Here is a 12,136-nt window from a genome sequence, read left to right on the forward strand (position 1 = left end):
GTAAAAGCTCAAACAATGTGTCAAATGTATTTTGCAATGGTAAATGTCTTTAAGGGATGCTTCCATATTATTCATTTGCCCTTTGTATAAAAATCCTTATCTTTCAGGAATTGCCAATGTTTTTTCATTTGTTTGTTTATTTGTTTTAAAGAAATATTCTGTGAAATACAATCCTGCATATATTTTGGCCAGCCGTCTTGGAGTAAGTGGATATCTTGTCTCCAGATTTACAGGGAGTATCTTCATTGGAAGAGGATCAAAGAAAAAGTAAGTTCTCTTTGTGAAATTTGACTGTAGGGAGGCTTCTAAGTTCTAATACAACTCGACAGATTTTCTGCTATGTTTAAGTGCTGTTCTTATCAAATGTGTAACTGTATTGTGATGTGAAGCTTTCTTTAAAGCATATTTGCTGTAAACTAAATTCATATGCAGTGTTTTTCTCTCCTATCATAAACTTCTTTTTAATTTCTGTTTACTTGAGAGTTGTTCTGTTGGCTTTAGTATTGTAGAAAGACATAATTTGCCCTTTCTGGTTAACTGTTTGCATAATTGAAGCAGGAGTTTGAACTGACTTTGACACACTGAGAATAAAAGGTGGAATTGGGATCTAATTTCATTGTGCTTATCGCTACTGCTAGTATAAACAGATAATAATTGTATCTGTAATTATTTTTAAGAACTCATTAAGACTAAAACTGCTTAAAATATATAAGGGAGGCAATCCCTATAGTTCTCTGAATGTCAGAACTGTGGTTTCCTAGGACAGCTCAGTAAAGAAGTGGTTGATGCACGAGCATCTTCTTGTGATTTAACATGTACATTTGTTTCCCCACTGATTGTTCAGGGACATCCTTCTACATCTTGGTAAATGCCAGGTAGATTGTGGTTGATTAGATCTCAATTAAGGAAGAAGTGTAAAATATTCCCTACCCTCCTTTGCAATAAGGTATGGGCATGCATGTGGACAGCTACCGTAGCACAGCTTATGTCCTGTAAGATCTACAGCTGTTGCGATGTTAACAAGTAAACAATACAATGAATTGAATTTTTCTGTGGTTTAAGGCTGAGGATGTACGTTTATGTGGTTTTTAATGTATGAACACACACACACATATATATTACTGCAAGTTAATAAACTTTTTCTTATTTTCAGTCCTCATGGAGATCACAAAGCAAATGTGGGGCTAAACCTGAAGTTCAATAAGAAAAATGAAGAAGTTCCTGGCTATACTAAGAAAGTTGGAAATGAATGGATGTATTCTTCTGCAGTGGAACAACTACTTGCTGAGTATTTAGAAAGGTAAATACCGATATGAACTTCATCCGAGTTATCCACCTTTGTATCAGTCTTTGGATTTTGTCCTGTGTACACAGATCTTCTAAGAACTGATGAGTTTGCTTTTGGAGATTGCTTGATGGAATTTCTTTTATTCCAATATTCTCCTTCCAACAGTACCTCCTTCCAAGGAGAAGCATATTTTGGGATAGAGTAATCTTGTCAGCAGCTTACCCTTGATAAATGAATAGTATGACACTAAATTAAGTAAATAATAATCTGTCTGGGATCCATAAATTGTGAAGCCCATCAAAGTTTGTTTTGACCAGGCTTTTTTGTGGTCTATGCTTATGTGAAACTAAATTTATCTTCCATTTATTAATTTTTTAGGGTCCCTGAACTATTTAATTATATAGCCAAGAATAGCCAGGAAGATATCTTCTATGAAGATGACATTTGGCCTGGAGAGGATGAGAATGGGTAAGCCATGTTTCTCTTTTCTTTCTTTTCTTTCTTTTCTTTCTTTTCTTTCTTTTCTTTCTTTTCTTTCTTTTCTTTCTTTTCTTTTCTTTCTTTTCTTTTCTTTTCTTTTCTTTTCTTTTCTTTTCTTTTCTTTTCTTTTCTTTTCTTTTCTTTTCTTTTCTTTTCTTTTTTTTTTGTCTAGAATAAGTATAGTAAAGGCTGACAACATTGTGGAACTGGTGGTGATCGTATAGTGACTGCTATATAACTGAAACCTTGCTCTTCCTTGAGCAGCATGATTGTTCAGTGATGACTCTGAAAAAATTATCAGAATGTTGTGCATTCTAGTTGTGGAGTCCAAGTCTCCATCAGACTTATCTCAAGTCCAATAAATGAGAAATCTAATTTTCGATGGCTACTTCATAATTTTTGCTTTTAAAATAACCTTCAGGAAGCATAGTTATGAATAGTCACAAAGTCACCAAAAGATAATTTTTGGAAAATAAGCAATAATTATTTTAATTGTTTAAGATCACTTTGAATTTGAAAAGTAACATGTACAGAATTTAGAGTACTTTGCACATTTTTAGTATACATTCAGTCAGTTTCATGGGAGACAAGGAGCAACCTTGGTTCCAGATACAGTATAGTAACATTAAAAAAGCTTTTATTATTAGCTAGTAAGCCCTATTCACGGGCTCGAGTTGGTAAGTCTGCATAATGCTGCATTCCGCAGCACTCCTACCAGATGGATATACCATTTTGGGACTCTTCTGTTATAGTAATCTCAGGTTTGTGCCCTGTTTTACCAGAGGCATGCCCTGAAGTTCTTTCTTACTGTGTTGTGAGAAACAGCTGGTCACAGAACCTTAAATCACAGCTGGACATGGCTAATTGGTTGGATGCAAACATAATTTACTGACTGCTTTCAAACAATTTTTTTTTTTTTCTGAGACAAAACTTCAGGTTATAGTTTTGAAACAGTATCACATGATTCAGTTAGATTTTTTTTTAACCCCCTATTGTAAACTTACACAGAACTCTTAAATTCTGTTACTTTATTAATGTATGCAAGCATTGTGCCTATATCGTAATACTTGACTGATTAATGGGAATGTGGTAAAATGCTTAGTTTATGCAGTTAAATATTTTAACTCATGTTGTTTTTTATTTAGAGCTGAGAAAGTTCAAGAAATTGTTGCCTGGTTAAAGGCACATCCTGTGTCTGCTTTGTCTCGCTCATCTTGTGACTTGCAAATTTTGGATGCAGCCATTGTTGAGAAAATCGAAGAAGAAATAGAGAAATGCAAGGTATGCAGCTTGACGACATTGTGAGCAGGGGTGAACCAAAAAGCAGCTGCTCATTATTTTCCAAGTTCTTAAATTAGAATAAGATGATTGAAGATTACTTGCCATTCCAAAGAAAAAGAATATAGAATGTAATGTAAGATCTGAATTTGTAATGTGAATTGTCCCAGAAATTCAGAAGAGCTCATGATTTATCTTTCTAATTGACTCACTCTTTGAGGCTATTCAGCAGCATTAGCCATACTCTGAACTCTGCCTTTTGGTGATTTCAGAAAGGAACAGGTGTCAGTTTATATCTGAAGTTCCGTTTCTAAGTGCAATCCCAGCTGTTCTTCCCTTGCAGTTTGTTTGGTCTGATGAAAATTAGAAAGTTGTTTTCTGAAGGCCACAGATCAAAAAAGGGGCCAAGGAAATTACAAAAGCAAAAGCTAAAGGCAAAGCCACGTGAAATAATGGGCTGATTTCTTTGAAATTATTTGCAAGGACATGTTAATAAAATTGGTGTGAATTCAGGAATTAGCCAAACGATGCAAAAGCTCTGGTAAGAAATCAGTCATGTTTTAAAAACTGGATATAGTCATCCTAAAGACTTCATGAAAGCTGTATACCTTTATCTAAAAGAAACAAAAGAATTCTACGTTATCTTTTCAGGTGTTTTGTTGTACCTGAAATCCAGTGTTGGTTCCTACACTAGTTTGTAATGACTTTCTGTTCCTTTCCTTTAGCAGAGAAAGAGCAACAAGAAGGTGCGAGTAACTGTGAAACCCCATTTGCTGTACAGAGTAAGTGATGTGAAAAGTTTTTTTTTAAAAAAGTTAAGTTGTCCAGATCATGCTTATTTTACCTAAGCTTACCAACTTTCAGAGAGTGGAATTTTATGACAGTATTGATGGAACAAAAAGTTTCATGATGCCTTCTAGAAAATTAATTTGAGAACGGTAGTCTGTCTAAAAGGAGAGAATTTCTACTAACTACAAACTCCGTGATGTATTTATTATACTGACTTTAAGTTCTTTTCTACCTTCTGTCCTTCATGCTTCTACAGTTCTTATTGGCTGTATGATGAAGGCAAAATACAATGTACTTCCCATTTGTCTCTTCTGCCCTGTTCTGCTTTTCGTTCAGTTCTTGGCATAGGACCAACTGCTCATCTTGCCTGGTATTCCACAGATAGCAGTGTTACTGATACAGGCAGATTACACTTGATGGTTTTATTTTGTCTAAATTGATCCCCTTGGTCTGCCTTGGATCATGTACAGCACTGTTGTTTCTCAGGCAGAAGCAGTGAGTGAGAGTTACAGGGAAAAAAAATGAAAGTTTGCTTTCTGTCTGGGGAGGGAAGATTCTATGTTCTTAAACAATTTTTTTTTCCGAAAAAGTTTGTTTTATAGTGTGTTTCAGATATTGTTATAAATGCATTTTGATTGTAATCCCTTTTTTTTTTTTTTTTGCAAACATTAACACAGTCTTTTGGTTATTGTCAGCCATTAGAACAACAGAATGGGGTTGTTCCAGATCGAGATGCAGAGTATAGGCTGTTTGACCGTGTTGTCAATGTGAGAGAGAACTTTTCAGTTCCAGTTGGTCTTCGAGGTACCATTATAGGAATTAAAGGAGGTAATATTTTCTTCATAACTGTAGCATTATAGCTGTATAACAGCTCAGCTAGTGATGTGAAAGCAGGCTTCAGAAAAGTGCTTTGTATAATGGTTGTGAATGCACAGAAATTTCTCACCTATGAAGCATATGCAACTTGAAGCCACTGATGACATACTTCCTGTTTTGAATTAAACCTACAGGTATTCTTTTTTAATTTCACGTGTTACACAGCTGTACTTTGAATAAGAAATTACTTACCCTTTGTTCCTTCTTAATATGAAGAAGGCAGAGAGATCAGTGAGAGAGAACACAGGCTGCAAAAAAGTAACAATGAAGTTATGGGAAGATATGGGCAAAGTTAAGAGAAGTAGAGATAAAAACAAGTATTAGCCTTAATACTTACATTGAACATAAAGTTTTATCAAATATGATTTGTCTCAAATTGTTTTATTTGGAATTTGGTTTTTACTGATTATTTTATTTGGAATTTGGTTTTTACTGTGTGATACTCCATTTCTGTTAAATGTCATGGATTTATACCTTCTTTGACAAGAAGATTATCCATAAATATTTCAGGTGAACAAAAGGATTTACCAAATCACATTGGGTGTAGCATGTGAGATCTATTTTCTTACCTGGCATTTAAATAGTTGCTCTCTCATTCAGTTTGCATCCAAAAGAATCTTGAATAGACTGGACTTGAGTGCAGCTTTTTAAAGAGGTATTATTTTCTCCATAATGATTATATACTAGCATAATTTTAAAGGAGAGTTAGTCTATCATTATGCAAGAAGGTAATGTTAAAGCTGTTTGTTTCCGACTGCCTGAATGGAAAGATGGCTTGCATCTCTTTTTCTGGCAGTTTCTGGCAACTGTGACATACTGCTCTAAATTGCAGTTCTATTAATGCAGGTTGATAAGTTGTTATGCATGGTACATTTCTGTTGAAAATATATCTAAAAGGGCAGCCATATATGACTTCGAGAAGCATTTCCGAATTGCCCTTAATGAAATTACTCATTTAAGGAGTAAGGATTTTTTTTGTTGCCAATTAGTTAGGTTTTGGTCTTTTCATTATTTATTGCATAACTAATGTAGATATGTGCATAATTTAGGTGAAAACAACTACTGTTACACATATAGGATGACATTTTACTTTGTTTCATATAGCCAGTAGAGAAACAGATGTGCTCTTCGAAGTTCTGTTTGATGAAGAATTCCTTGGAGGCCTAACTATAAGGTTTGTACAGGGAGTTTCATAGTCATTTCGTGCAATTGGTATAGATGGCATGAAATTGTTGCCTTTGGTTGAGTATTTTTAATGCCTCTTTTTAGAACTTTGTTTCTCAACAGTGTTGGTCAGGTTTTATTTCTTTTGTGTTTCTTTTTTCTCTTTGAGTAGGGATAATTTTTATGAAGTATAATGTATTTTGGAAATGCTCTTTAGGCTTCTTTGTGTATTTAGAAGCTTCTGATTTGTAGAAAGCAAGTATGAACCAGCAGAATAAAGCACTAGTTCCAAATGTTTTTCTAAAACAAATATGTAGAAAACAGGTTATTTCAGTATGTCTTTAACATATAAAGAATAGTAATCATGTGTTCCTCTGAAGAAGGGTCTCTGAACTATCAATAATTGATACTTAGGCACTAAATTCTAACCACCGCTAAAAACCTAAACTGTTCTTCGGGAGATGGAGGCATGGTTAATACTTTTGTTTCAAACAGTGTGATAACTCTTCTGTATTTAAGTAAGTGTGTAAACTTCTAAGTGCACTAAATTACCAAGCAGGTTTCATTTTACTATTGTTCTTAGATAAATTTTTTTAAGACAGAAATTAGAGGAGAATCTTACCTATTCCCTATTCAGCAAGCATAACACAATCCAGTCCCTTGCGAGAGCATGTCCTGTGACACAGATAATCTCCAGTATTCAGAATCATAAAGGAAGATATAAAACTGACTAAATGCGCTTAACTTCAATTTATAATTCTGCTACTGGCTTCAGTTTTCATCTCAGAAAAAGAAAATAATATTTTTTCCTGGTTCATAATTTTTTTACAGAAATGTTTACTACAGAGCTATGCTGTAATAATTCCCTCATTTTTAAAATTTCTTTGAGCTCAGCACTAAAGGTACAATATAAAGTCAGAGTAGTAGTAATTACTGTTGTTTTCTGGTTTTGACAGCCAGAAACCAAAGGGGGGAGCGCAATTGGATTAACATTGTGTGTAATGGTACTAGATTTCAATTTTGCATACAGTTTTCAGCCTCTGCTATTCAAACTTGAGACATTATCTTTTGGCACAGAGGCAACAGTGTTGTTAAATTGGATACATTGAAATGTCAACATTTAAACTACATGAAATGGCTATATAATTTGCTTTTCTTAAGGTGCTCCCCTGCCAGAGGTTATCGTCTGCCATCAAGTGCCTTAATTAACCTGTCTCATGGTAGTCGGTCAGAAATGGGAAATCAAAAACTGATGGCCATAGTTAAACCTCAGCCAGCTGTTAATAACTACAATTCATATGCATCTGACCTGTCATCTGTATGCCCACAAAAAGTGCATCTGGGAGGCCTCAACCATTCTCCTCGCTCCCTTTTTGTTCCTACTCAAGTAAGACTTTTCTTTCATTTGTAAAAAAATGTTTTTCCCTAGAAGCTGAATTATGACCGTGGTTGCTATCTTCATTGGTACAAAGAAAATTTAATTTTTATGTCAGTATATTAGAAGTAGGATAATCCTTATCTTGGAGAAGTGAGTTAATCCAATAATGAAAGGGACCAAAAGTTCCTTATTGACAGTTGTTTTGCTTTGAGTAGCTCCAGTTGCATTTCCAAGAGACAAATATTTAGTTTGGAGCAGTGACACCACATTTGGTGTCAGCAAACAGTTTGTTTGGGCAGAGATGCAATTACTTCCTTAAAGCTCTGTTCCAAGTACGGCTTCCTGTAGGCCAAGTTTGTCCATGCTCAGAAAGAGAACATACAATTTCCTTGTCAATTTTGCTTCTTGGTTATGATTTACTTTGTTTGAAAATACAGTAAAGGAGGAAAAATTACAGGTGAATTGGGGTTCTCATTGGTTTAATTAAACTTTATTTTTTAGTAAGTGACTTTAAAGAAAATTAGCTTCATGGGTAACTTCATGTTGCTATAGGTGTGTCTGAGAATTGTCTCATGTTTTCTAAGTCTGTATAAGAAAAACTACTTTCCAAAACAAAATTTAAGGCAGTGAAACGCTTATGATTTTTATTTTTTTTTTCCCCAATGATTTAGCAACTGAATGGAAGACAGCATTACAATCTCAGGGCTGAAAATCAGGGTAACTCTAATTCACCCCAGAAAGGATCATTTTTGAGTGGCAATCAGAAAAATAAAGTGAGTGTTCTGATTCATTTAGTATTGGACCCAAATGTCTCAATATTTATTTTGGCCCCCTATTTAGAGTGGGTGTCCTTTTCTCATCATTAACAGATAACTTTGTTTTGGTATATCAGATGTTTTAGTCCAGACACAGACTGGAGCAGAACTTGTCCCAATTCTTGAATGAGTATAATATCCTGTGTTATCCTTGTTTAGATTCTAGATTCTCAGAAGTGTTTTTTACATAGCTGGGCTTCAGTTCTGTGGTAGCATGCCTGTAGTATTATGAAACAGTTGTGGCTGATTGATAAGTCCTTACAAAATAAGGCATTAATAATAAAATTTTAAAATACTACCAGTATGAGAGCATGCTTTTGAAACCATTTTGAATTATTATTTGAGTTTAATTATACTTGATGATCTTTCCTATGTTCATAACTTCAGTTAATAACAAAACAAAAACAATCTCAAAAGAAACTAAGCTCATTTCAGTTTAATAGTGATTCTTAGGAAGAGTTGTTATATAGATACAACCCACCACAATAGCCTATTTCATAAATTAGATACCTGCGAGTTCTACTAGTGTCAGTATGAAAACTTCTGTCATCTGAGCACTGTTAAACTTGGACCTTATGATTTTCAGAATGTCTTTGTATATGATTAACTGTTCAAAAGTTGAGTTTATAGCTGCTGAGTTTATTGGGGGTGTTGTTTCTTGTTTTGTCAGGCACAGAATAAGCAAGGTGATGAATTCTGCAGCATATGGCAATCATTGCAGAATTCTGGGAGGTCTCACCACATTCAGCAAAACATGCATGAGAAGGTTAGTATAGAAACTTTAAACGGATCTCTGGGTTCATAATATGAAGGTATTTAATTTTATACGTCAGTTCATTACATGATAAAACTTTCTGGTTAATGTTACAAATAAATCCTCTGGATGAAAGTATTGTCACACAGGGTATGCATAGTTCTGGAAAGAGGTAATCGTACAGGACTACTATGTATATGATGGATACACAGTTTTCTGGCTAAGGTTTGATGTTTGAAATCCTAGGGTGCAGTTCTACCTCAGGAAATCAAGCTGGGAACTGGGAATCAGTTCTATAAGCCAGGATTCAATGACAGCAGCTTTAAAGGTCAGCAAAGAAAACAGGAGCCATATAAAAAATGTAAGTACTATAATTGTAAACTTTGCTTAGGAGAACTACTTGCTTTATCTGATCTTCACTGAAATGATCATTTTGTAGTTTTTTGTAGTTATTGACAGAAAATAATTTATTGTAGTTATATAAACACTACATTGCACTTATTGTCAAATAATGTCCCAGGTGTGCATATTAGGTTATTTCACACTTAATCCTGAACCTTTTAATCAAGCTGTTCTGCATTATGTTGACTTTCCACCCATCTGATATAAAAACAAAACAAAAAAACCCCACAACTTAGCTTTGAAAATTCACTTGTGATCATATTGTAGAATATAAAATTAGATATATTATTGCATATACTTCACTTTATTTTATCCCACAAGAAAAGCACCAAAAGACCTATAAAGTATGAATTAAACATCTGATGCAACCATTCAAATTAATGCAGCTCTGTGTACTTGTATGGAATATTTAGGTTTTTTGAGTCTTGATTATTATTATGGTTTTTAAGAGCATTTCAAAAGAATGCATTCTTTTGTAGGTAAAGAAGATTCCAAAGTTACAAGAGGTGAAAGTCAGCCACATAATAAAATATCAAACAAACAGGTAATTTCTTCTGTACTGACTACATGTACTCTTTTCTTTTCATTTTACTCTGATCTGATTCATCATTTTACAGATTTCTCTTTAACTGGCATCTTAGTTGATTCTTTTACTAGGTAAATTTTATTTTGGAAATTTTTTTTTTCTCTAGAGATTTTACAGACAGAAAATGAGACAAAATGCATAAGATGTATAATGATGATACCAAATGATTTTCCTATTCCCCTCAGACTCTAAAAGCTATGCTGTAATGGGAAAACACAAATGCTAGGTTTTCAGTAAGTTGAAATCCTTTAAGTATATTAGCTTTTGAAAGCTATTTGCAGATGCATTTCTAATACGATTGTGTTATAATGAGTAATGGAGTATTAGTACTCAATAATAAATGCTGCAGTTTATTTCAGAATTTTGCAGGTGTGAATAAGTACAACGTCAAACTTTTGAAGAGGAATGAAAGTCCCAACATGCCTGTAATTCAGAAGGCTGCAGTTGATGGTCCTTCTACAGGTGGAAAGGTAGGATCCTAGGTAGTTGATTTTCTTGTGCTCTTTGAATAACTTCAGTTTCCAGTGCATTTTGTTCCAACTATTCCTCATCACTCGTGTGCAAATTTATGTTTATAGCAGATGCAAGAGAAACCTGTATAACCTTGATCATTCTTTAAATCAATTCCCTATTGGTCAATACTTGCATCTTTTTAGTATGCAAAACTTGATGTAGTCTGGATGTCTGCTCAGAGTGTGAACAGATATGACTGTGATCTGCCCAAACTAAGAGAAAAAAATCCTGAATGAGCATAAAATTAATCTCAAACTAATATACCCTTCCTCTTGCATCTGTTAAGTTGATGTACCTTTTTTTTTTTCATTTGTTTTAAGAAGGACAATGAACTTGAAGGCCTTCTAGCTTCTTTGAAAATTTCCAAAGAAAACGAAGTGCAGACTTATTCCAAGGAAGCAAGAGCTACAAATGAAGAACATCTGTCACCACAGTCATTTGCTATGGTCTGTATACTGCAGGAATCCTTACATTGCAGTTTAGCATCTGCTATCTTGGTATCAATGCTTCTATTTAAAGAAACTCCATGAAACCTCATACTGCCTTTTTAAACATATTGATGAGCTTTTAATTACATATTCTCAAAGAAAATTAACGCACACATTTGTTTATGCTATGATGCTGTTAACTGTACTTTGATAAAATGTAACTGATAGGAAAACAAAAAGTCAGATTATGTTACCGATTGTGATATTCAGAGTTAAGTAAGAAGGTAGTGTTATCTGAATGCCATCATGTCCCTGAATGGTTTATTTTATTTTTAAAGAAAGGAACACAGATGCTCAAAGAGATTTTGAAGATAGATGGCTCTGACCTGGAAACAAGGAATGAAGTGAAATCCCAAGTGAATGATGTTCCTGCTCCCCCTAGTAGACAGGATTGCCATGGAGCTGCCTTGCAATATAGACAAACAAAAAGAATGGGTATGTTTACACAACAGCTCATAGTTCAGAGCTTCACCTTGTAGTGACGTTTTAGAACATAGCTAACAGTATAGTACTGATTTTCAAAATATAGTAATAAAATGTCCATCTTTTTCAGTTCTACTTCTTTATTCACATCTAAAAATCTCTTTATATAGTGTCTGGTTTTTGTTAATCAGATGAAAATACCAGAAGAAAATCAAATGTGCTTTTTTTTTGTGCTAATAACAAAGTTGCTGTCCTTGCAGTGCAGGAAATATTTGTGATACAGCTTTTTGGTGTGGGTTTTTTTCTTTTTTTTATTTTGTCAGCTGCTTATATGAACAAGCCTCATAGCACTGGAGGTCCTCAGAACACAGCACCACTGGAAACTGGAGGTCACCCTTTCGCTTGCCCACAGCCTGCACTGTCTACTGTTTCTGAACTTTCTCGTATTTGTTCTCTTGTTGGAATGTCGCAACCAGATTTCTCTTTCCTAAAAACACCACAGGTAAAAAGCTTTTTTGCAAAAGTTAAAGTTCTCAACTTTGTTTCAACTGTTCTATATTAAACATTTGGACTAAGCACTGAAATCCATCTAAAAATAAACCTTAGCTCCTTTTGTTGTCTTTTTTCAAAACAAACAAAGAAGTCCTCTCTTTCTATCTCACAGTTTGTTTGTTAGCAGTACAAATTCCCTCAAAAATCTTATCTCATTTTTCTAGACCATGACGGTTTGTCACATAAAATTATCAAATGGTTTGTTGGTTCATGGACCGCAGTGTCATTCTGAAGCTGAAGCAAAGGAGAAAGCTGCGCTTTTTGCTTTACAGCGTTTGGTGAGGATGCAAAGAATCTTTTAAAATCTTTGTCTCTATTGCATTGTGTCTGTTTGTAATCCTCCATTTCCT

At 34.3% G+C, this 12,136-nt stretch overlaps 1 protein-coding gene across 11 annotated transcripts in view; it reads left to right on the forward strand.

Annotated features, from left to right (window-relative positions):
• The window catches only part of XRN1 (5'-3' exoribonuclease 1), a 43,767-nt gene that overhangs the window by 20,401 nt on the left and 11,230 nt on the right, over nt 1-12,136 (forward strand). For 3 of the 11 annotated variants that reach the window (XR_012650974.1, XM_075031744.1, XM_075031747.1), the window contains exons 24-40: nt 152-267; nt 1,154-1,300; nt 1,667-1,756; nt 2,914-3,049; nt 3,772-3,828; nt 4,513-4,663; nt 5,816-5,885; nt 7,037-7,262; nt 7,925-8,026; nt 8,739-8,834; nt 9,069-9,183; nt 9,704-9,768; nt 10,170-10,280; nt 10,644-10,769; nt 11,090-11,246; nt 11,558-11,736; nt 11,951-12,064. Coding sequence is in view for 10 of the 11 variants with exons in the window: in XM_075031744.1 (XP_074887845.1) it covers nt 152-267; nt 1,154-1,300; nt 1,667-1,756; nt 2,914-3,049; nt 3,772-3,828; nt 4,513-4,663; nt 5,816-5,885; nt 7,037-7,262; nt 7,925-8,026; nt 8,739-8,834; nt 9,069-9,183; nt 9,704-9,768; nt 10,170-10,280; nt 10,644-10,769; nt 11,090-11,246; nt 11,558-11,736; nt 11,951-12,064 (2,058 nt within the window). In the remaining variant the exon portion in view is untranslated. Of the gene's footprint in view, nt 1-151; nt 268-1,153; nt 1,301-1,666; nt 1,757-2,913; nt 3,050-3,771; nt 3,829-4,512; nt 4,664-5,815; nt 5,886-7,036; nt 7,263-7,924; nt 8,027-8,738; nt 8,835-9,068; nt 9,184-9,703; nt 9,769-10,159; nt 10,281-10,643; nt 10,770-11,089; nt 11,247-11,557; nt 11,737-11,950; nt 12,065-12,136 lie in introns of all 11 variants that reach the window. The other 8 variants (XM_075031745.1, XM_075031748.1, XM_075031746.1 and 5 more) reach the window with 8 other exon arrangements.

The sequence above is a fragment of the Buteo buteo genome, chromosome 7 (genome assembly GCF_964188355.1).
Source record: "Buteo buteo chromosome 7, bButBut1.hap1.1, whole genome shotgun sequence".
NCBI classification, from domain to species: domain Eukaryota; kingdom Metazoa; phylum Chordata; class Aves; order Accipitriformes; family Accipitridae; genus Buteo; species Buteo buteo.